Below are 24,492 nucleotides of genomic sequence, written 5' to 3'. Positions count from 1 at the left end.
ATAGAAGTATTATTCCTGTTGTTTAATGAGCACTTTCTTACCTTCTGTTGTTGACTAGAACTATTCTTTACTAAAAATAGCTTCCTTTTATTTCTTTATAACCTTTTAAACAGTTTGTTTTTCTTTCATGTCTTTCAGTATTCACAGGGTTTGGTACATCATCCTAGCATAATATGGACTCTGAAATTTCATCTCGTATTTTCATATTCTCCATCAATTGGATTTTTGACAGCAAAAAATGCTTTTGAATTTGGAGGCAGCTAGTCACTTCCCTTGTTCTCTTTCAGTGGTTAATAATCTTTATTTTTAAAAATGTGTGCCTGTTTTCTATGTGACTTTTTCTGACTTCTTTATCTGCTTGTTGGCTTCTATAAGTGGTAGGTCTTTACAAGTAGATAACAGGATATATAGGTGTGATACCAGGGTATGAAAGGGAGAGCCAGAGCATCCACAACTTCAATTTCAGTTCTGTTCACCTTTTGTTGCCTTTTTGAGAGATAAAGCACATTGATGTGTGTGATGGTAACAGCACAGTGAGTACATGGGAGATAGGTTGGATTTCCTTGAAGCTCTGGGTGTGTAGGGCTCTACTCTGGAGAGGAGGGATCAGTGTCTATCTCCAAATATCTGGAATTTTTGTATGAGCATCAGCATGAATAAGGCTGTGCCATGGCTTTGATTGGAGTAACACAGTGTAGTAACACCAGGGAAAAGGAAAAGACCCTTATTTTGACTACTGATGTTCCAGGTGGAAAAAAGGAGGCTTGATCCGGGAAAAGTGAGCTCATGGAATTTTGTTACCATCTTGTCTGTAGGCTTGCATCAGGTTCAGATTTCATTGGGTCTTCGACATTTTAGAGTCCACTTGAAAGTTGAGCTTGCTTTGGGAGCTTCAGCTTGGTGGCCTTTGCCATCCACTGGCCTTGTTGGTAGAACTCAGTGAGGTCTTTATCAGCTGGAAAGTCTGGGCCATGACCTAGGCTCTGGAAGAGTGAGGGTTGCAGTTCTGCTACAGCAAAAGTAGGGTGAAAGAATCCAGCTCTGTTATAACAGTATTTCTCCCTCTTAAAATTGCATGGGGTTTTACTCCATCTAGAATTATACACCTGTATCCAAAGCAGAACATGAGAATTCCAGTATCTTTTCAGGGGTGAGAGCATATTTAACATTTCAGAAGGTTTATGATTAAATGAAGATGCAAGGTCTTTTTGGGGATATCAAGAAGAATTCGTTCCCTCTCTCTTCAACACCAAAGGCTTTTTAATGTCAACATACTTTACATCTGTTTCTCCCCTGCTTTCCTACAGAATATAAACTCTAACTTTGAATTATAGTCTTCATCTTCAAGGCTGAGTAATTCCTTTGGGCTGAATTTTGTATTATATAAATCAAATTCCTCTTCATAGATCAGTCTGCTTTCAGTCAGTCACACAGCTTCAAGTCATGAGCCCGCTACACTAGAAGTCATTACACTTTACCTTCCAAGTGCAGGCTGCAGTTTTTGAGTGTCTTCTCAATAGAAAAAAAGCCCTGTCAAAGAAAACTGAGGAGGACAGTGAAGAAAAGGAAGTATCTATTGGTAAATTGGATCCATATTCCTTGATGTATTAGTTAGAGATTGTCAGACACTTAGAACAAGCCTCTCCAAAGGAGGTACCAAAAACTTTCTCTGATTTACGTGTACTAATTACAGCATTGATTTGCTGGTTTTGTCTAAACATCATCTCATAGGAAATGTGTGTATAGATAGGAATGGGTTTTCCAGAAATGTCCAGGGATTATGATTATTTGTCACCCTTTTGAAAAATCTGTCATTCTCAGCCAGTTTCTCATAAAACAGTCAGATGTGGAAATTTTGTAAAAAATAATTTCCTTTGGCTTTTCCAGTTAAAGTTACCATTGCTTCTTTCCTGCAGAAGGTGACCTTATGGATTGTGATGGAAAATCAGATTCCAGCCCAGAACGGGAAGCTGTGGATGATGATACCAAAGTGGCTGAAGGAGCTGATGGGATTAAAAAAAGGAAGCGAAAACCATACAGACCTGGTAGGATAGAGTAACTTAGATCATTGTGTGTCCATTGCTCATTTTTTTCTGTATAATTACAAAAAAAAAAAATTAGAAAACACTATGCAATTCTGAAGTATTCTACTGCTTATTGTTGACTGTAGATTTTTTTCCCCTATTCTGTTTAAAGTTTTCTTTTATCTTCTTTGCCAAAACACTTTTCCAAAGGTTGCTGGTCAGCAGTGCTCTTGTTCTTAGTGTGCTTCTCAATTACTTGTAGTAGTTCAGATCTGTGCCTTATTGATTCTTAACTTGATAGGAAATTGTGCTGTATTTCTATAATTGTTGAAGGAGAGTTTTTTCTATGTGTATATTTATGGCAATATCTGAACTTCAGACAACTTTTTGCAGTTATTTTATGTGTTTTCTGAAACATTTTAAAAGAGTAGTTTACCAGGTATTTGCAGATTACTTCTGACAGGTGAATTTTAATGAATTCAGTTACTGGATGAATTAATTTATTTTAATTTCTTTGTGCAGTTGACTTTTAATTATCCTGACTGAATTAATTAACTGTCTGTCTTGGGTGCACAAACAGTTGAGCTGTATCCACGTAGAATACATCCATTACTTGTCCATTAGTTTTCTGCAGCCAACAATTCCCTTGGAAAATGAAACAGATCTGTATCTGATACATTTAGATACATACACACCAACTGCAAAGATCAGGAACTCTGCAGTCAGTCTCTAATGAAGGATTCAGGAGTTCCAGGCCACTATGATGTTGATTAAGTATCTTTTTATTTGGGGTATGTCCTTCTCTGGTAGCATCATTTGGCGAGGTGGGCTCTCTAGAGCTATTTGCAGAGGATTTTTTGTGGTCCTTTGAGGTTCTTTAATAGGTTTCATTTGGTAGATTGACAGCTAATTCCAGCAACTCCTCAGTTTGCCCCAAGGGAGGGGAAAACCAACACCTGAATGTTGCCAGGTTTGGTGATTTGAACTTCTTGTGGATGTTCCAGAGTCCTGAAATTCTGATCATTTTTCATTACATGTGTACCCAGTGAGACATAAAAATTCAGAAATGTCTCATAAAATTTGAAATGAAAACTCATCAAGTATCTCAGATTCATTCCTAGACATCTAGATGCAGCAGTCTCCTTGACCTGCAGAGTAATCTTGGCTCTCATTTGTACTATGAAACACAGTTTTTATTCAATCCATTGAATTTATACTTCCTTGTTCAGGTATTGGTGGATTTATGGTACGTCAGAGAAGTCGTACGGGGCAGGGGAAGACAAAAAGATCTCTGTCCAGGAAAGATTCTTCTGGATCTGTTTCTGAACAGTTGCCTGGCAGAGATGAAGGTAAGTGCAGGAATTTGGTGTTAACTGTTTGTTCAAAAGCAGTACAGCTCAGCAACATGTATGTTTGTCATGATGGCTTTATGAATTCCACTGAAAATACCCATTCCTGCAGAGCTATAATTTCAACAGAGCCCATGATGTAGAAAGAAACTGAAATAATGAATTGCAGGCTGCTGTAGGAGATAAATAGAATTATTATTACTATTATTATTATTATGTTAGAATTAGAGCAATCCTCTTTCTCCAGATGTAGCCCTGGTCCAGGGGTGTCTTCTGGACCATCAATTTTAATACTCAGCAGTGTTTCATATTCCATGAGTGTGTCTAATCAATTTTTATAAATCTGTTCATGCTCTAGGAAATCCTTTATTAGAGAGTTTAGTGATATGTTATTGTTGTATGAAAAAATAATTCCTTTTTATTTTAAGCCAGATATCAGATATCTGAGAGATTCATAAGCTGTCCTCGTGTTTAATGTTATGAAAGATTATTTTTTAAAAATCATTCATTCTAGAAATATTTTCTAGTTGTATATCATATTTCCCCATCAGTGTTGCCTTTTCCAGGGCTGAAGAATCCTTGACTTTGTTGGGTGCCTGTTCCCATGGCAGAGCCATTTTCATGCCTCTGACACTGCAGTTCTCAGTAGATTGGGCACCTAACAAGAAATTAGATTTTATTCATGGGCCTTTTTCTCTTTCTTGCTGTGTGTGATTAGACTAAATTATTCCATCCATCTGAAGTTGCTCACACTAATCTAAGGGATGTTGAGGTATCATTCAGGGGAGATGGGGAATGTGTTTCGTTCAGTGCCTGTTCCCTGGTAAGTCAGTAGAAGGAGGCAACTGGATGGCTGATACCACCCCAGTTAAAGACCCTGGCCTGAGATTTCTCCTGTCACTCTCTCCTTTCTGTTTAGATATTGGTTTTTTACCTTTTGTAGAGCCAGATCAGTCTCTTGCTGTAGATTTGTACAACGTGGTGGAGACTGGATCTTTGCTACAGCATTGAGGCAGTGTTATTGAAGTCTAACATTCAAGTGTTGGCTGTGCTTGCATTTGTAGAACTACTTCATAAAGCCAATAAACATTTCTTTTATCAGTGCAGCCAGAGATTCTGATTAAGTTCCCAATCTTGATGTAGTGTTTGCTTTCTCTTCAATATTAATGTTACAGCTGTGTTTCTGCTTTGTAAATAGTATTCAGTGTAGCATGCTGCCTTATTTCAGGTTGTGCTGAAAATCTTGTGCTAGATCTTTTCATTTGCATACGGGTCAGCTTCTTTAAGTAAAACTTTTTTTTTAAAAATTGGCTAAAAAACTAATTCCCCATTCTGGGTAACACTACAATGCATACTGTTAAAAAGGAGTATACTTAAGCAAGTATTCTTCAGTTGAAAGTTGGAGTTTCTTTTTGTGCTCAGGCACAATTGCTAGTTGAGAAAAATACAAATCATAGCTTGCCAAGAGCCTCCTTCTCAGTGGCCAGTTCTCATTCAGCTTTACCAGGATTTTTTGCACCCTTGTGGCATCCACTCCTTTTCTCTGTAAAGTCTCTCTCTCAGTCAGTGCAGAGGTCAGTGCTGGTGAACCTCATTCCACTCATGGTCCTCTGGATATCCTACAGGAGATCACTGCAGTACAAAGCAAAGCTGATTTTATTACCATGATAATTCAGTTTCTTAAATAACTTGCCAGAGTCCTTAACTTCATGTAATTTGCTTTGCCAAGACAGAAGTAGCAGAACTTGAAAAGTTCTGCATTACCTGCAGTGTTTTTCTTGCTCTGTTGTAATAAAATACTGAATGATTGATGAGCACTGTGTGCTTTTGTGTTTATTAGAAAAAGCAGTGCCACTTTGAAATATGACAGCTGAATAAATGTGCAATTTTTCTTGAAGGGCTTCTTTATAGATTTCTTTTTCTAGGCTGTTCATTATTGATATGATAGTTCTTTCTCAGATTTTTAAAAAAATTAGTTTTTTGCTTCTAATTTGAGAAAAAATAGTGTATGGAATGAAAGGTGGTTAATGTGTAACTCAGCATTGATGACACTGGAGGTACTTCTTCAGTGGAATTGTCTTTTTAAATACCTGGTTGAACAGCACCTATAATTTCTGTCAAATTGGCAAATTCTTAGGTTGCCTGCAGAAGTTAAAGGTCTGTGTGTCCCTGGGAGGTACAGCAGTGTTGTGGCTGGTGCCACATCTGGCATTTCCTGCTGCCAGAGCCTGGGTGGCCAGGGCAGTTCACAGCTGGATAAAAGCCGCTTTGGAATGCATCTGGAGGGATGTGCAGTAACCCACACAGCCAGAGGTGGCCAGATGTGCTGCCACTGTACATTTAGAGCAAAATACTGAGTGGTTTATTTACTTGTGCCCTGATGTTCCTTTGTAGGTTGGACAGAGCAGCTGCCAGACACTCCAGTTGAGGAGTCTACCCCAGCTTCTGAAAGTACTGAGAAAATCAAAAAGCGTTACAGGAAAAAGAAAAATAAACTCGAAGAAACCTTTCCTGCCTACTTGCAGGTAAAGCTGGTGGTCTGCTCCTTGTCTTATAAATCTGTTTAAAAGCCTACTCTTCATGTGTTGTTTCATAGTTCATTTAAACCAGTACTGTTTCTTTTCTGATTCCAAAATGATGATTTAAATGAAATGGGTTTTCTGTGAAGAACATTCATGAGCTTGTACAGGGAAGTGTATATTATGTTAAATCTCCAGGATTCTGGAGAATCCTTCTCAATGTATTTGGATCTCTCCTTGTCCTGAGATGAGATGGGGTGGAAAATCATTCTTTTGCTGCCACATGATGTTTCCACATTCAGCCCTGTAGGATGTCTTAGCCTGATCAGGCCACTTCCTCAGCTTCTCATTTTGCTTCTTGAGGATTGTAGAACATGGTTTGATAAGGGAAACTTGTTTCCTACAGTTTTATGGATTTATATGCCCTGCATCTCCCTACCTCAATAGTGTCTGCTCTTCCCTTCCATTGATTTCCTGGTGTCCCTGGCATGTAAGAGGCAGCAGTTATGGATAATAACCAGGATATTAATGGTGATTGAGCAACTTTCCTTCCATTAATCAGGTTACAAACTGGCTGGTTTATATATATATATATATATATATATATATAAATCAATCACTTATTTGGCTTGTTCTTCTTCTCAGCCCCCTTCTTCATAGTGAAGGGAACTTGCCAAAGTTTTAACTTTCATTGTCTTGTAGATGTTCACCAGACTTCATGGCATGAACTGTGTTCAGATTGAAAGCAAAAAATTAACAGAGAGGCAGAACATTTTCTCTTTAAAAGATAGTATTTCATTAGTGGGGAAGTGACTTGGAAAGAAAGTACTTAAACAATATTTCCTTTGGACTAATGAGGACAAATACTTTTAATGCATGTTTTACTCCTTTAATACCTAGAATATTTCTTAGATTCTTTGTTGGCATTACAATAATTGCTACTGAAAAATCTATATTTAGATTTATTTTTAGAACTGTATCCTAAATCAAGATTTTAAAGACAACATGGGAACATGTCCCAACTTGTTATATAATGAATAAAGGTTGGCAAATTACTGAGTATTCAGGCTTAGGTGAGTGATAGCTGTTACATAATATTTTAAAAGCCACTTTTATAATGTAAGTTAAACATCTTCAAGTGTTTTGTTATTGCAGTTAGACATGAGGATGATTTTGTGAAATGCAGTATATGGTGAGTCTCAAAATGGAACCACAATTCTACATCAAGTTGCCCAGTTATGTGCCCCTTCTTCAGCTCTCCTTTTTGTGCAAGGAGAAATATTTTAAATAATAAACAAATTGTGACAGACAATAACACTGTATTGGTATGCTCTCTGTGCTACATATGAGTAAGAAGACTTAAGTTTTTCTGTATAATTTTAAGGCATGAATTTAATCCTAAAACTTTGGTCATGTAGCTTCCTCAGGTAAGTTGTAGCCACTGTAGCACTCCTCACAGCCTGGAATAGATATGGCCATACTGGAGTGTTTGTGAGACTGTGCTTTTATATTCGTAGTAATCCTTGGCTTTTAATTTTAACTTTGTCATTTACTCAAATTTTTCAGTCAATACAGTGTTCTTCCTACATTAAATCATTTTGTCTTCTTTGCAGGAAGCTTTTTTTGGGAAGGACTTACTGGATACCAGTAGACAGAACAAGATGAGCCTGGATAATTTACCTGAAGAGTCACTTCCACTTTCATGTAAAACAAACTTGGCCACCAATTTCCTGGATCCTTCATCTGACCCCCTTCTTAGCTCCACCTCCACTCCAGCTCAGGCAAAACTGGGAGCCCAAGGTATACAAACCTGAACTTAGTGATAACTCAGTAGTTTGATTTTATTGTGATGACTGGGCCTTTTCCACTCTATTTTCTTCTTTCCTCCCACAGTTTATCTGCTGTATTTTTCAGCATTCTATGTATGAACTGTCCTTGTGAGGTTAACTAACACTGATATTTAGTGATATTCTTCTCAAGGGCTCCAGCTGTTGCAGAAAGAGCAGTGGATGACACAACAATTGGCACTTAAGGCAAATCTGCAACATCTTGACTATAATATCCATGGCTATAAAATCCATGAAAATGAACTCTGTGTAGGAAAAAGCATAGAGTTCATTATAGAAGAAAACATAGATACTGTCATTAAAAGATATTTTTAGTAGTTTAGTGAATACTAGTTGGATGAATATCATCCATCTTTACTGTTTTAGATTATTTTAGGTTGCCAGTCCCTTGGAATTTTTCTTTCACCATGTCCTTTCTGAACATGAGTGCCCTTTCCAGGTACAGTTTGTAACCCCTAGGCAATCTTTTGCTTCTGCTATTGCAGAACCTTACTGAAGGTTCTGCTGAGAGTTTTGCAAATAGCCAGAGGGTTGTAAAGTGCTGCTGAAAAAGCAGCCTCACACAAAAGAGCAATTAAAACCTTACTGTCTACTTGAAATTATTTTTTCTCTGTCATGTAGTAAGTATATGCTGTTAGCTAGAGGTGTCTTTATTTTAAGAAACTGCTACTTTTTCTTTTGTATATTAATTAATTTATGGCCTGTGTTTCAGCTGATCCCCAAAGTTTTTCCATCCATAGCTGTTTGCACACACTACCACAGTTCCCACTGTCCAGAGAATCATTTGAAGAAAGGTCACCTATTTGTGATTGTTACTCAGTGAAAATCTGCTAAATGAAAAGCAAAAGGCTATATTATAATTAAACATTGATTCTTCTACAGTTGAAGTTGTGAGTAATGGAGAATGCAAAAAAGTAACTTCCCTTAAGGTGAAGCTGCTGGAAATGAAATGTTGCATGGTCTATATTTCCTCAGTTCCAGCACTACAAGAAGATAAGATCACTATGACTTATTTCCACCCTGGCTTTCTTTTGAAGCCAGAGAAATTCAACTTCAGAGGTCTTTGCTGGCCTATCCAACTGCAAGCTTGAAGTTACTAATATGTTCATGTCTTATGGTAGTACAGGGGTTTAGAAATTCATGAAGCTGATGTTAATTTAATGGTCTATTTTTCCAAAGTCTGAAAATTCTTCATAAAAAAGCAGAGTTGTAAACTTTGTAGTTTCATCTTCTTTTTTATTCAGAAATGAATAATAAAGATGTGGCTATTAATAAATAAATCACCAGTAATGGCTTTAGTGGATAACCTACTGTCCTTTCCATTTGACATGTGAGACACTCAAAGGCTTTCTGGTCATAGCAATGTTCTCAACTCAATTGTCTTTCTCAGTTCTCTTGCAACTGTTCAGAGTTCCAGCCAGAAGAATTGTGTCCAGCTGGAGCTCTTTGGTGTAGTTGGGGCACCAGTGGGTGAAGTCACCTTCCAGTATTGATCAGTTCCAGTGCAGTTGGGAACTCTCTGCCTGTGACTTTCTGGGACACAGTGATTTCCACAATAGCATCCCCCTGTGTGAGAGGTTCCCTGGCTAATTGCAGAGCTCCCTTCTGGTTGGAGCTGCAGAGGAGCTGCAGATGAGAACAGTGTCCCAGGGCACTGTGGTGTTTTCATCATTGCCATACAGACCTGGCTGTGGAGCCGGAACAACATGAACTGTTTGTTCCCTGCACTGGGGGGCTGCAGGACTGTGTTGTCACCAACTGGGATGTTTTCCTACACTGCCACTTCCCACAAGGATTGCTGACTCCTGTGAGAGTCCTTCCTTAATTGCACAGGTCTTTTCCACAAGGAAAATGTTCTTCTCTTGGAAACCCCACTTGGATAATCCCAGGATGAAGGGTTGGGTATGTTTGTTCATCTTCCAGAGAGCTCTTTAACATCTAAAGCAGTGACCCTGCTCTGTTTTCCAGCAGGTACCCAGCACTGCTGGGGAGGGCAGTGATGTTCAGGCTGCTCCTGAGCTGACAGTGCATTTCAGGGACATGCTCTGGGATTTATTCATTCTCACACCTCAGTTAAGGGTAACTGGACCTTTCACTAGCCAGGATGGCAGCGGTGGTGGGGATTGGCAGAGCTGGACAGAAGAGGCGTTTGGGAGTCCTTTGTTTACTGTTAATTTCTAGAAACTGTGCCTGAAGTGAGCTTTAGGCTCCCAGCCCTGCTTTTGTCTGACAGAGAGGTTGCTGGTTTTATTTTCAGTTAGAAAGGTCACCTTTGCTGTTTTTATACATGTGGCACTCTGCATGGCACCAACCCTTAAATCACTTCCCAGTGCTGGAACAGAGTGCAAAGGTTTGCTCACAGGTTCATGGGGGAAGTTGAAGGTGTTGCTTTAGATCTGTTGCATTCTGAGGACTGTCTGCCTCTCTCTTGAGTTTCCTGACCTATGTGTCCCTGATGAAAAAGAAGCCACTTGGTGAGGTGTGTGCTGTGAAGGCTCTGGTAATGTGACCTTTCCTTTAGTTTGAAATAGCTTAAATTCAGTGTATTTTTTCTGGAAGTACTAAAAAAGTCATCTGTTCAAGTGAGGTCTCCAGAGAATGCTAAAGAAATTGTTCCTAGACAAAAGGAGAGGAGTTGTCTCAGTCTCTGGAACTGATTCAGGTGCTGCTGGGACATTTTATGACTAGAAATGTTACTGTGTTATTAAACATCTTGGGATGGCTGCAGCCTTGGGAGAGGCATCTTTATGATTTTAGAACTTCATAAATAAATAAAGAGCTGCATTTGAGGGATCAGGCTCACAAGATAGCATTAGAACTGTGCTCTCTTAGAGATCCAGCATTACAAGCAAATTATTTTCCTTTTTACATTGTCTTGGCTTTCATCTCCATTCTGAAAAGAGTCAAATTAATGAGCAGTATTGAGCTGTTTGTTTGGCAGCAGATGTCAACCAGCTATTGATTGTGATCTGAAGCAGCTGACTCAAGTGATTTCGTTGTTTCCAAGATAATATTTAACACACATGGAATTAAAACAAGGAAAAAATAGAAGAAAAAAAGTAAAAACATGCTTTAGATGAGATGTCTTGTGTGAGTTTCATGGATTATAGACTCTATCCCTCTGCTGTCACCAACACTCAAGTCTTTTTATAGACTTAACAAACTCCATTTTGAAAGCAGGATGGTTTTTCCAGCTTATCTCATATGAAGGCCACTGTGGAATCTAATTTCCTTCACTTGTGGAATCCTAATTTTCCTTCAGTTAGAGACCTCAAATTTGAAGCCTGAATTTATTCATGGCCAATTTGTAGCTACAGGTGGTAAACTTTGTATCATTAAATGTTAGATCTTTTCACCTGAGCTCCTCCCAGTTACTTACACAGTATATTTATATTCACACTAGAAGTTGAATTGTTAGGGCTGTGGAGAAAAGCACCATAACATAAAATACTAGAGAAGAATTAAATGCTGCCAGTACAGTCCCAATGCTTCCTTCATGGGCTTTTTTCTCCCTGATGCTTAGTTGCCTTCAAGTTAAGTTGAGGAAAGTTAAACAAGGGCTAAGATCAATCCATCAGCCAGCTGAAGTTATCACATCACCTTGTGGTGCCTGCTTACAGTGACTTGCATAATTACACCAAAGTGCCAGAAGGAAAAAAAGTATCTGAAAAAACCCAAACAAACTAAAAAAACCCCAAAAAAAGAACCCACCAAACACCCAACAACTAGGTTGTGTTGAGAGACCTACATTTAACAGTACTTTTTATCTGGTACACAAATAACTGTGCCTGCAAAGTGGTGTGGCTTTGAGGCACTTGGAGATAGTTCTGCTGGTATCAGTAGGAGCTGTATTTTGTTTATACATTTAAATGGACTGATCTGCACTGGGTTATTAATCCACCTTGTTGAGTGGCAGATATAAAACCTGATTTAATTAGGGTGGTTTCATCTTGTCTGCATTACAAAGGGTTAAAGTGAAGACTAAAAGTAATAAAGTGAGGAAAAACAATTTTCATTTTGACTTGGTAATGGAAGAAGGGAAAAGGGTTGTCTCTGAAAATCAGCAGAAGGCAGTTGTAATTCATTGTTAAACTTAGCAGCTTGGAAAGTAACCTCATGATAGAAGTAAATCCTTGGCACCAGGCTCTGAATTAAGCTGTATATTTTCCTGGGGTAGTTGGATTGTAACAATGGGAAATACATCTGTATTTTTCTGAAATGTGTGTGTTCTTTGGCTTTCTGTTCCCTCTTCTCCTGGCCATATATTTGTTTTCCACATTATATGTTTTGTGATTTGTTTTATTTCTTTTTTTTCTGTTAAATTTATATTTGCCATCTCATCATGTTTTATTGGTCTGGCAGTGATTGCTCATGTAGTCATGACAGTCTGCAGTTTTACTGAAAAATATTTTTCTCAACTTTTGTTTGTCAAACATTTTTTGCAAATGTTGCACATCTGTAATAGTCCAAAGCAACTAGTTAATAAAACCAGATGGGCCATTTGGAGTAATTCCTCTCTAGTGAATTGGAGGTCAAGAAGATAATAGTATCCAGAATTTATTATTTAATATTAAAGAATTTATTGCTAGACCAGGCAAGTTTTTCTTAGATGGCAAACAAACATGACATTTTTGTCTCTGGGTGTTACCACTCCATCAGGTTTTCTTCTGATCTTAAAAGTATCATCTTCAATTTCTATTTATTTACTCTTGCTTCTTACTCTAGTATTTCACTTCCCTATCAGGGTGTGATAACCAGGTGCTTCTGTATTAAGAAAGAGTGGTGGTAAAAGAAGTAACTGATTACCTTTAAAAAAATCCCACTCCTTGTAGATTTACTGTGAGCTGTCCTATATAAAACCCATTTGTTGACTTAAACATTCATGGGCCTTTGTGTCTCAGAGGTTGCAAGTTCAGAGTAGATTTTGGGGTTATTTTTCCCCTGGAATCATCCAGTCTATGTTTCACATGATCACTTCTAAAAAGACTAGACAATGTAAGCACATGCAGGTGGCTCAGTCCTGGCAGGGAGGGGCTGCTGCTCAGCACAGTCTCTGACCCCAGGGACCTGTGCAGTTTGACAGCAGAGGGGACCATTGGAGCCCAGCTGTGTTTGGGGCTGCAGCTCAAGAACATCACCAGAGATGCAGAAATGTTGATTTTGTCCTTTGCACCTTCTACAGGCAGCACCGACGATCCTTTAGCTGATCTTTCTGAGGTCTTGAACACTGATGATGATATTCTTGGAATACTTTCTGATGATTTGGTAAAGTCTGGAGATCATTCAGGTATGTATGTCCATGGGGTCTCTCCCTATTGTTTCCTTTTTTTCCCTCTTTGTTATAGATGTATTTGTTGGACTGTATCTGTAGGTTCTGCTCTAGGTCATTTCAGATACAATTTTCATATCTTAAGAGTATCTTGGTTTGGAATGATTTTGGTTTATTCTACCAAAAAAATGCCCAAACTTGTCAACATTTTGTTTTTACTTGGCTCTTTGCTTTGCTGCTTAAGAGAGGATAAAATGTAGCTGCCGTTGTCTCTCATACCTGCGTAGCTTTTTTCAGCATGCAGCTTTTTCTTTACTTTTTTTTGTTTTCGTGTTGTAATCATCCATTTTATCTGGTTTGGGTCCTGTAGGTCTTGATTTATGCACTTTCCAGGTTGAGAACTCACCCTCCCCATTTGGTAAGAATCTAAACAATGGATGATCCATGGTTAGCAGTAGCCCTCTTTTCCTAGTGGTTTTAGCTGAAAGAACTGCATGTGTAGAAATTGCTTCTCCTTTACTGTGTCACTAATTCATGTTTCATTTTCCACTCTGTGGTGTTTGACTCTAACACGACCTCTGAACTCTGCACTCTGCCTTTAAGAGTCCTGCATTAAGTTTTGCTTATAGCTTTTGAAAACCTTCCTTAGTTTTTTGTGTTTCATCATACAGACCCATGCATTTTCTTGCTGCCACTGTAAATATTACTTCCTGTAGTAGTGTGTAGTTTTTATCATAATGGTATATTTTGTAAATGAAAAGCATTTTTATCAATGTGAGTATATAGAAGCATGATTAAAGCAGTCAGTATCCTTTTGTTTTCACTGGATAATGGTTCATCACTTTATGTTAAAGACAGGTTGACAATAAGTAGAATGGCATGTTTTATTATTTTAAATTTGGGGTTATTTGGTAATTATTACAGAAATATATTTTAAATACAAAGGACATGATTCTTTTTTCCCAGATTTTTCTCATTTGAGAGATTTATTGACTTGTTAGGGATGTTAGGAAATTTATGTAGTGAGTTCTGTTTTCTTAGTGCCAATAAATCACTTTGATGTAACCCTTAATAGTGAGGATTTATTTTTGAAAGAGAAACTTCTCTAAGTTGTTTTATATTGGCTGTACCTCAACAGCATTTCAGTAAATATTTTGTGTAATATTTGAAGTGAACCTAAGGTACATGAGGATGAACCATGTTTACTACTGGTGTGATTCTTTTCAAACAGTGAAAAATAGATAAAGTGGAACTATATTCTGAAACCTATACATTTGAAACCATGCTGAACCTAAACTCAGTAGTCTTACTTCCTGTTCTACCAGTTGCATTATATTCAATTAACATTCCTCAAACAATACAATAAACTGGAGGTAAAGAGTGGGAAAGGTTTTTTTACCTTTTCTAATCAGTGTTTTGTTTTGCCTTACCTTTCAAATATTAGAAAGACCTGGTTTAATTGACAGCTGAATTCTAGGGGAAGGAAACAGGGCTTATGCTCTTTATTCAGTACTAAAAAATTTGCTATTTATGTCTAATTTCATATTCTTTCTTCTCCAGCTGGATTGGATATTGGCCCCATCTCTGATGATCCTTCTTCCCTGCCCCAGCCGAATGTCACCCAGAGCTCACGGTCACTGAGTGAAGAGCAGTTAGATGAAATCCTCAGTCCAGAGCTAGACAAAATGGTCACAGATGGTAATTGTTTTTGGTCCTTAATCTTGATCTTCTACAGAACTTATGTAGAAATCATCTTTTCTTTTTTCTTTCCCCCAAAGGACACATCTCTGTATTGTAACACACCTATTTGGGCTTGGTTGCACAATTACTTTCATTGCTTGCTCTGATGATTACTTACCTTGTGTTGCCTTTGCTTTGTCCAGGTGCTATTCTTGGCAAACTGTACAAAATCCCAGGTATGTGTTCTGATCCTCCTTGTCTTTTGTGGAGCACAGTTCACAAGCAATGCCAGCAACTCATGCAGAGTGTTTTTTGCAGAGCTGGGAGGGAAGGATGTTGAAGATCTGTTCACAGCTGTGTTGAGTCCAGCAGCCCCACAGCCAGCTCCTCTGCCACAGCCTCCTCCCCCACCACAGCTCATGTCTTTGCACAGCCAAGGTACGTTCCTCTGCTGCTTCTGTGGGCACCAGCCTGGCCAGGAGAGTTGTACACCTTTTAAATGCTGATGTGGAAGCAGGACTCATTGGACACTGTGCAAAATGGTGCAATCTGCCATTGTTAATTTGTGAAATACTATGCTAAACCTGTTCTGGAGGGAGTACGTGATTAACATCCATGTAAATGTTGCTAATAGAAAAGGACAGTTATTTGAGATTTTTCTGACATATTGGTGCTTTTACTTTAGCTGACACTTAGATGGTTTGGAAATTAGTCTGTGATAAAGCATGTGTTCTCTTCTGACTTCACACTTTAATTACTTTTGAGCACCTCCTCAAGGGTAAGGCAAGAGTCTATGTAACACTGATTTACTGAGTTTTAATATCTGTAAGAATGCAGTTTCATGTATTAGCTGGTCCTAATAGAAAGGAGGCTAAACAAATTTAAAATTTATCTTGGAAATTATACTTTATTTTTCTTCATACCTACTAAAATTAGCTTGAGTTAGATACAGCATCTTGCTCTTGTATTGAAGGCAAGAGACAGATTGATTTTTTATTGTTATCAGTAGAGCTGTTTTTTAAGCAGTATGTGGGAATATAATTGAATGTGCTCCTTTTCTCATCAGACATCACCTCCAGGGGGTTTTCCATGAGCTCATGTGAAGAGTGTCCAGTCTTTGATACTGGTACTACAAGAAGGACTATGCAAATTGATTTGACCACTGAATTAATCATAAGAAAACTGATTCATTCACTAGTTGGATCAGTTTTCATAAAAACAAAATACTTCAAAACCTCTTAGAAAGGAGAGTGTTTTAAGTAAATAATGAATTGATTTAAAGCAAAAGATAATTTCCCAGATAACTGGGAAACTGCCTGTTTCCCAGTTACTTGAGTACTTGTGGATAGGTCCAGCCTGTGAGCTTTGTAAGATTGTTCAGCTCCTCCCTGTGGGAACTGCCATGATAACAAAGTTTTGGATTTACAGTTTGGTTCTTCCCCAGTGGAATCATCCACAGATAAATGCTTCAGTGGTGGTGCAGCTTGTGTCAAGTTTCAGCAATTTCAGATAAAATGATTGCTCTCTTCTCATAGACATGTGAGCACACAGTGCAGACCAGAGCCCTGACTCCATCCTGTTTGTTTGCCAGGTCTTCACAGTTAATTATTGTGTTTACCAGCACAGTAACAAAACCTTTAGATCAGAAACAGTCTCCTAAAGTGGGAGAATGATACAGTGTCATCCTGCAGATACATCTGATTCCTGAGCTACTTCTGTGCTTTTAAGGAAATACTGGGGCAACAGTTACAATCTCACTTAAGTGGCGGAATCCAAAGGCCAGAGTTAATTCTGTGTAGCAACATCTGCAAATACCATCTGCTGGAATGGAACTGCCTGTGCCTCATTTGTAATACTGTAATCAAATAAATAACATTTTCTGCCTTCTTACTGCTAGACTGGACATTTAATTAGAAAATGTTAATGCTCATTTGAGTAGAGTTATCTGTTTCATTGGTTACAAATTAGGGAGTTAGTAGATAATGAGGCTTACTTTGGTACAAAGCTCAGGAGTCTCAGAAGAGGAGATGTTTAATTCAGGTGGCTAATGATCATCCTGCAAGGACTGAAATCTGCCTTCTCCATGGCTTGCTGCTTGTGTCTGGGTCAAACAAACATGAAGAACATGAGCTTTTAAGTTTATTACCTCAATATAAAGTGAAGTACCATGGCATAGAATTTTAAACTGATTTAAAATCTTTTCCAAAAAAGTAAGGTCAGCACTGTAAAATTTTAAAGCAATTAGTTTTTAGAGGAGATATTGTTTTCTTAAAGATTCCACCTCTGCCTTAGAAGCATTCACCCTTGAAAACTTAAATGAGTGACTTAATCTGCTTCTTTCCAGGAGAGAATGCATTTCCAAGAGTGCCCCTCATGAATGGTCTGATTGGCCCCAACCCTCATCTCCCTCACACGGCTCTGGCTGCTGGAGGAGGGCTGGGCACCTTCTCTCCCATTACACAGCAGCCATACACTGATGCCAGGTAAGTCCAGATGGAGAATAAAAGGTATTTGGTGTATTTAGCATAAAAAAAAAATCTAAGTAACAAAACCACCTGGAGGGTGTTGTTGGTTACTGATAATGTGATATTATTAGTTCTTGACAGCCACCACAAAACCTTGTGTGTTCTTGCAGTGTGTTCATTGCTGAGATAGCAAACAGAATGAGTACTTTGCTAATTGAGGGTAGGTTTGTTGTTTTTATGCAATCTGTAAAACAAATCCCTTTTCTGGTCTGTCAGGGATAAGAATCCAGCCTTCAATCCAATGGTGAGTGATCCCAACAGCTCATGGGCACCAGCTGCTCCACCTCTGGAGGGTGAAGGTGATACCATGTCCAATGCTCAAAGAAGCACCCTGAAGTGGGAGAAAGAAGAAGCTTTGGGTGAAATGGCAACTGTAGCACCTGTTCTCTATACAAATATCAACTTCCCCAACCTGAAGGAAGAATTCCCAGGTGAGTGATTTACTGAATCAAGTTGAATATTTTGCAGCAATTGCTGCATCTTGATTTGAAAGTATCTCAGAGTTATCATAGCCTTGTGTATTGACACATTTTTTGTTTGCAGACTGGGCTACAAGAGTGAAGCAAATTGCTAAACTGTGGAGGAAAGCAAGCTCTCAGGAGAGGGCTCCCTATGTGGTAAGAACAATTCCCACCTGCATTTGCATGCTTCCAGCAAACATACATTTCAATTACAAGGTTGTGTTGTTTTGTTCTGTTTTTAATAACTCAAGTTCAAGGTTTAGTGGTAGTTCCCTTACTGCAAGAAGATCTTTTTAATTTAACTTCTAAGTCTGAATATTTCTACCTGTATTCTTTGTTTTTCAGTCTTGGAATAAACTCTATTAGTACTGTGCAATGTAAAGACCTCAGCTGAGATGAGAACATTTGTGGCTCTCACTGCCTCTCAGCTACTACCTTTGATTCATGCCTCAAGTCATTTTTGCTCTGTCTCTTTCTAGGCAGAATCTCACCAGTTTCTTGAGAAGGATAATAACAGCTGATCATGAGATTTCTCTCCCTTTCATCATCCCCTCTCTCTGGGCTATTCTTTTTTCCCTGTTAGAGTTGCTGAAGTCTTTCAGCTATTGAACTAACAATTCCAGAGGTGTCAGTGCTCCCACCTCTGCTTTCCTCATTTACTTCTTCTCCTTGTGTTCTTGCTTTACTGTTCCCTTTCTCTGCTTACTCTCTTGTATTGCTTTGTATGGAGACTCTCCTGATAGCTTCTCCTATACATTTTTCTGGCACCATTTTGTGGGGAGCATGAAGGACTCCATTTTTCTCTCCAAAACCATTCACCTTCTTCACATCTGAGTTAAGTGAACACACAGGTACTTGTAGCAGCTGTCTGGAGTTATATGGTCATTGATTTCACCCTGCAGAACTTCTGCCATTCAGAGGGGGGTGACCCTTAAGCTTTGTTGAAGCCTCTGTTGAGGCCTGTGTGCATCCAAAGCATTATTGATTCTTTTGGACTTTCCAAACAAGTGCTGGCGAATGTACTTTTCTTTAAGTTCCATTCTCTCCTGGTTCTCATCTTTGTTTCTTCACAGCAGCAATTGGATTATCATTCTCACTCTACAGGTTTCTGTGGATTTTGCAGTTTTCAGTCTCACAGTCTTCCCCTACCTGCTCTTTTTTCATGTAGTCCCATCAGTAAACAAACTTCATTCCTCTGCATGTTGATGACTCAGAGTTTAGCAGTACTACACCATCTTCTACTGTCCAAATTCAAAATTGCTGTGATCTCTGGCTTAAGAGGATAAATCATATCCCAAACTCATTGTGAGAAGTGGAGTTCTTGACCTTTCTGAAACCCTTTCCACTTGAAAGAATAATACTCTTGTTTTTCCTTTGTATCACTGAGGCATCAGCATTATTCCACTTTTTATTCAGTGTTGCAATTTCAGCACCTTCAGACCTCTGTGTCACCTTGCCCATGCTGTAGTTGATCTTGGTGATTCCTTCTTTGTGATATTTATAAGATAATACCACTTACATGGGTGGCATTTACCACTTCACAGTTATTTCTATTACTGATTCTTTTTTTTTCATTGTTCTTAAAAATGCAGTCGTGTCCTTATGATGGATATCCAAAAGTCAGCAGCAAAAATTTCTTCCCTTATGTACAGGAGGAGAGGGCATGCTCCTGCACACCAGTATTTCCACAGCAAAATGTGGTTAATTCCTCTCAGAACAGTCCTTGTGCTTCTGCCATGCAGCTCCTGCTGGTGTTCCTGGCATTGTGCACACAAGAAGCTGCTGTGGTGCCTCTCCTGAGGGATTTACACTCTGAGGGGTTGAATGAAGGCTGAAATGAAATTCAGAGGAGTAGTAGTAAATTTTCACTGTTGCTTTTTACTTTACTTAGCATGCACAATCCCATCACTTACAGGGAAACATGACAGTGATTTTTCTGCTGCTGTGACATTGGTGCTCTCATCCATGTCACTGTTTCATTGTTGGGGGGGATGTATTAAAGCATTTTCCTTTAGGCAAGCCCTACTTGATAGCTGCAGATAAATTTGTGAAAAAGAGGATGTGAGGGCTTGGTTCACAAAAGAAATCACATCCTAGATTGGTGGTAAAACAGGCTCTTTGAAACTTCCATTAGATACTTTAAAGTGTCACTATGGCTGTAAAATGCCTCATTGAAGAGGAATTGCCGTGTCTCCATACAGTTTGTCCTGATCCATAAGCCCATATCCTATGTTTATACTGTTAACTGTTAACAGACCCAGATCTTTAGAGGTCATTTAATGGACTAGACTGTATTTTTCTTGTCATTGAAGTTCTCTACATTAGTGGCCTTTATTGATCCAAACATCATCTGCTGTGCTCAGCCTTCATGTAGTAAGACCACACCAATATGTGATTTGAAAGGTAAACTGGTGCTATTAACGATTTCTTGGCACAGCACAGTGCCTGCAACAGACACCCTCCTGTATAGAAAAGCTTTCTAATAGGTTCACTAATTTACTAATTGCTAGTAACCTCTTAGTTCCTTCCATATCTGTTAAACACAGAATTTCCATAGAGGTGTGAAATTTTTCTGTTTGGAATTCTTTCCAAAGTGCATAATGTCATTTCCACGAAGATGTGTGTGATTAAAACAGGCTGTACAAATAATTTGGTGATAGATTTTGTAGGAATAACAGATGCAGTGTGCCCACATAGTAAAAGAAAATAATTCTAACTGCATCTTTTCTCTTTTTCCAGCAAAAAGCCAGAGATAATAGAGCTGCTTTGCGCATCAATAAAGTACAGATGTCAAATGACTCCATGAAAAGGCAGCAGCAACAGGATAGCATTGATCCCAGCTCCCGCATCGACTCCGACCTCTTTAAAGATCCATTAAAACAGAGGGAATCAGAACACGAGCAGGAATGGAAATTCAGACAGGTGTGTAGCATTTAAGGTGTTTTGTTATTTTCTCCCTGCTTTTTATTGCATTGTAGGAATCTGTTGTAATAAAACCAGTTTGAATCTTTCTTTGTAGAAGAGTATACAGTCAGCCATTCTGCTTGGGAAGAAAATGGATGTTACCAGGAGATAAACTGTTTGTAAAAAACCTTTTCTTTAAATTTTGACTCTTAAATCCCGTGTATTACAGAAACAGGTTGTTCTTTCTCTGCATGGGTGGTCGCTGCAGTAGGTTTTTATTACATCCCTGTATTGCAGTAACTTTGTCCTGCAGACTGCTGCCTCATACGGGGCTGGATGTCTCTCAAAGCCCACACCAGTGCTGCATGTCAGTTACCTTTGTCTCCAGAGTATAAGGTTGGAAAGCAGCGATGCTTTTTAGGCAACCTGGGAAATGCTTATTCCCAGGCAAGCAAGATGCATGTCAAGGTAATTAAACTTTACAAATAGCTGGACTCTCTGCTCCCTTTGCATTTAAAATTTGCAATTATTTGTAACTGATATTGAATGTGTCCTGAGGTTTTAATTATAGATTCAGTCGTTAGAAAGATTTTGTATACCCTAAACTTAGAAGTGTAACATATTTCCTCATCATTTTAAAACAGCAAATGCGGCAAAAAAGTAAGCAGCAGGCCAAAATAGAAGCCACACAGAAGCTTGAACAGGTGAAAAATGAGCAGCAGCAACAGCAGCAGCAACAGCAGCAGCAGCAGTTTGGTTCCCAGCAGCTCCTGAACCAGTCTGGCTCAGACACACCCAGCAGCGGGATCCAGAGCCCCTTAACGCCGCAGACTGGCAGTGGCAGCATGTCTCCTGCACAGCAGACATTCCATAAGGATCTGTTCACAAAGCAGCAGCTCCCTGCTACGCCCACGTCGGCGCCCTCAGATGATGTGTTCCTAAAGCCACAGGCCCCACCTCCCACTCCCACCCGAATCCCAGTGCACGAATCGCTGCCTCAGTCTCAGACTCCTCAGACACCATCACAACAGATGTTTTCTCCAGGTTCCACAAACACAAGGCCTCCTTCTCCGATGGATCCCTATGCTAAAATGGTGGGAACACCCAGACCAGCACCCATCAACCAGAGCTTTGTCAGAAGGAACCCCATTGCCCCCTTGGATTCCTGTGCAGCACAGCCCTCCATATCTCGGGAGCCGTCGGGCAGCAGGCCCTCGCCAGTCAGGGACTCATGTTCTTCATCTCCAGGTAGCAGCGATCCCTATGCAAAGCCCCCAGACACACCCAGGCCTGTCCTGCCGTCAGAGCAGTTCTCCAAACCTCTGGGAGTCCCCCGATCACCCATAGTTATGGAGCAGTCAGGGAAGGTTCCTTTAGCTGCCGGAAGCAGCGATCCGTTTACGAAGCCGGCTCCTAGGACTGACACATTTCAGAGACAGAGAGTAACCTCTGCTGATGCCTATGCACGGCCTCCATTGACTCCCACTCCTGCTCCTGTGGATGGGAGCCCTGGACCTTTCAAAACTCCTCTGCGCCCTCCTCAGTCTCCACAGGATCCTTACTCCTCCATGCCAGCCACGCCCCGGCGCGTCGCTGTCGATCCCTACGAAAGGCCCCCTCTGACGCCCAGGCCCGTGGATAACTTTTCCCATGCCCAGGCCAATGATCCCTACAGCCAGCCTCCCCTCACTCCCCACCCTGCAATGAAGGAGCCTTTTGCGCACCCGCCGCGGATGGTGCGGCAGCAGGGTGATTCTTTCCCTCAGGCTGGGCCCATTTCGAGGCCAGCCTCTCAGGACCCTTACTCCCAGCCTCCAGGTACTCCTCGGCCAGTTGCTGATCCTTATGCCCAACCCCCAGGAACTCCTCGTCCCAGCACGGTGGATCCATATATGCAGCAGCCACCAACACCAAGGCCTGCTCAACCAGCAGATCTGTTTGCTCAGTCCCCAGCAAACCAGCAGAGACATTCTGATCCCTATGCCCAACCTCCTGGAACACCACGGCCAGTTCTCAGTGATCCTTACTCTCAGCAGCCAGCAACCCCAAGGCCAGGGATTCCTGAAGGGTTTAACAGACCTGCCATGACAAGGCCAGGACTAATAACAAGTAGAGATCCTTTCCTGCAGACACCACAGAGCAGGTTGCAGGGCACTTTTGTCAGGCCATCAGACCCATGTTCTCAAACTCCCAGGTCTGCAGGACCTGCAATAACAGATTCCTTTAGCCATGGTGCAGCTACTCCAGCACATGACCCATATGATCAACCACCAATGACTCCAAGACCTCAGCCAGACTCTTTTGGAACTGGTCAGCTGGCCCATGATGCTGCTGAACAGCCACGGCCTGGATCTGAGGGCACCTTCGGTGCATCTGGAAATGCTCCCATGACTTCTCAAGGACAACAATTTCCCAAAGTTTCACAAGTTCCTGGCCCAGCACCCACCACAGGAGTAACAGATACACAGAACACCATGAATATGTCTCAAGCAGATACTGAGAAGTTACGACAGGTGAGAATTCTGATTATATTAAAATTCTGGAAGTAGAAGAATTTCCCCCATTCTTGTTAATACTTAAAAGTTTCTTGCCATTAAATCTAGCTGTGTTAGATACAAATTACCTTAGTTTTCACTTAAATGTAGTTTGGTCCTTCTGGCTAGAACCATAATATACAGAATACAGAAACATCCATAATTTCTAAGGAGTTTGGACAAAACCCAAAAAAAAGAAGCAAAGGATGTATTTGAAGCCACTGAAGACATAGATGGTTGGTCTGTCATAGTGCTTTTAGCTACAGTCTGGGGAAAAAAAAAAACATTTTAAAAGGTCAGTTTGTTCTATTCTGTAACAAATGAGGTGTGGAACTGATTGTCAGTGACTTGTTCACTGGCTGGAGAAGGAGTACTGACAAAGATCTCAGACCACATGTCTGACTTTGCAGTTGGCCAGCATGTTGAGGTGAATCCTTCCCTTGGTCACAGCTCTTCTTGAGGCACATTCACTCCAGGTTTCTGTCCATGAATTTCTGGCAAACAGCTCTTGCTAAGAGATAGAATTACATTCAGCTTGGGGAAAGCTGCTCAATCTTGTTTGGAAGGAGGGATGGAAAGTTAATTTAATAGAAAACCAGTGGTTTTATCATAATGGTTATCATGCAGAGTTAAGAGTGAATTCTGCAGCTATGGTGTAAAAACCTTCTGCTGAATTTTCTTCAGTGGACCTCTAGTCACCTTTGTCTTTTAGAATGCACTTTTCCTGTGGTGAAAGGGCCTGCAATACTAGAATAGAAAAATGGAAAGAGAGTTGCTTCCATGTTAAATGGTAGAATGGGATCACACCATACACTTTACCAAGAGGTGGATGTTAAGTTGGGTTACCAGCACCCTGCGCCATTTTGACCCTCCTTCTCATTTCTGAGGTGATTGTTGTTGTTAATAATATTTTCCTATAACAAGTGAAGAATTTCTTTCCTCTAAAAGGCTTAACCTAGCAGAGTGCAACACTTCAAAAGATGTCAGTTGCAGTGTCAAGTATAATGATTTATTTTCTTGTAAACAGCGCCAGAAGCTCCGTGAGATTATTCTACAGCAGCAGCAGCAGAAGAAGAATGCAGTTCGCCAGGAAAAGGCCTTGCAGGACGCAGCAGCTCCTCCCCATGCAGCCCCTCTTCAGCATTGGCAGCAAGACAACTTAAATCCAATCTTTAACCGCCCTCCTCCTCCCTACCCTGGGAATATCAGATCCTCTGTGGTCCCTCCAGGTGGGCCAAGGTTCTCCATGTACCCGAAGGAGCAGCGTGGGCCCTTCCCTGGCGATGGGCAGTTCAACAGGCCCCAGTTTCCAGGAGACATGAACACCATGGGGATGAGACCTCATGGTCTGAGGTGAGCTCTTGGATCTCTTAAACTCAG

The 24,492-nt window shown here is 40.1% G+C and overlaps 1 protein-coding gene across 1 annotated transcript in view; it reads left to right on the top strand.

The window, feature by feature from the left end:
- The window catches only part of KMT2C (lysine methyltransferase 2C), a 189,633-nt gene that overhangs the window by 135,552 nt on the left and 29,589 nt on the right, over nt 1-24,492 (top strand). The window contains exons 23-37 of the mRNA XM_066550958.1: nt 1,917-2,045; nt 3,254-3,373; nt 5,768-5,898; nt 7,506-7,692; nt 12,922-13,026; nt 13,379-13,426; nt 14,569-14,706; nt 14,892-14,924; nt 15,007-15,126; nt 17,033-17,171; nt 17,430-17,644; nt 17,757-17,830; nt 20,414-20,596; nt 21,223-23,091; nt 24,140-24,465. Coding sequence (XP_066407055.1) covers nt 1,917-2,045; nt 3,254-3,373; nt 5,768-5,898; nt 7,506-7,692; nt 12,922-13,026; nt 13,379-13,426; nt 14,569-14,706; nt 14,892-14,924; nt 15,007-15,126; nt 17,033-17,171; nt 17,430-17,644; nt 17,757-17,830; nt 20,414-20,596; nt 21,223-23,091; nt 24,140-24,465 — 3,817 coding nt within the window. The remainder of the gene's footprint in view (nt 1-1,916; nt 2,046-3,253; nt 3,374-5,767; nt 5,899-7,505; nt 7,693-12,921; nt 13,027-13,378; nt 13,427-14,568; nt 14,707-14,891; nt 14,925-15,006; nt 15,127-17,032; nt 17,172-17,429; nt 17,645-17,756; nt 17,831-20,413; nt 20,597-21,222; nt 23,092-24,139; nt 24,466-24,492) is intronic.

This window comes from Molothrus aeneus, chromosome 1, assembly GCF_037042795.1.
Source record: "Molothrus aeneus isolate 106 chromosome 1, BPBGC_Maene_1.0, whole genome shotgun sequence".
Taxonomy (NCBI): Eukaryota; Metazoa; Chordata; class Aves; order Passeriformes; family Icteridae; genus Molothrus; species Molothrus aeneus.
The sequence above is the reverse complement of the archived record's forward strand: the minus strand, read 5'-3'. Positions and strand labels throughout refer to the sequence as shown.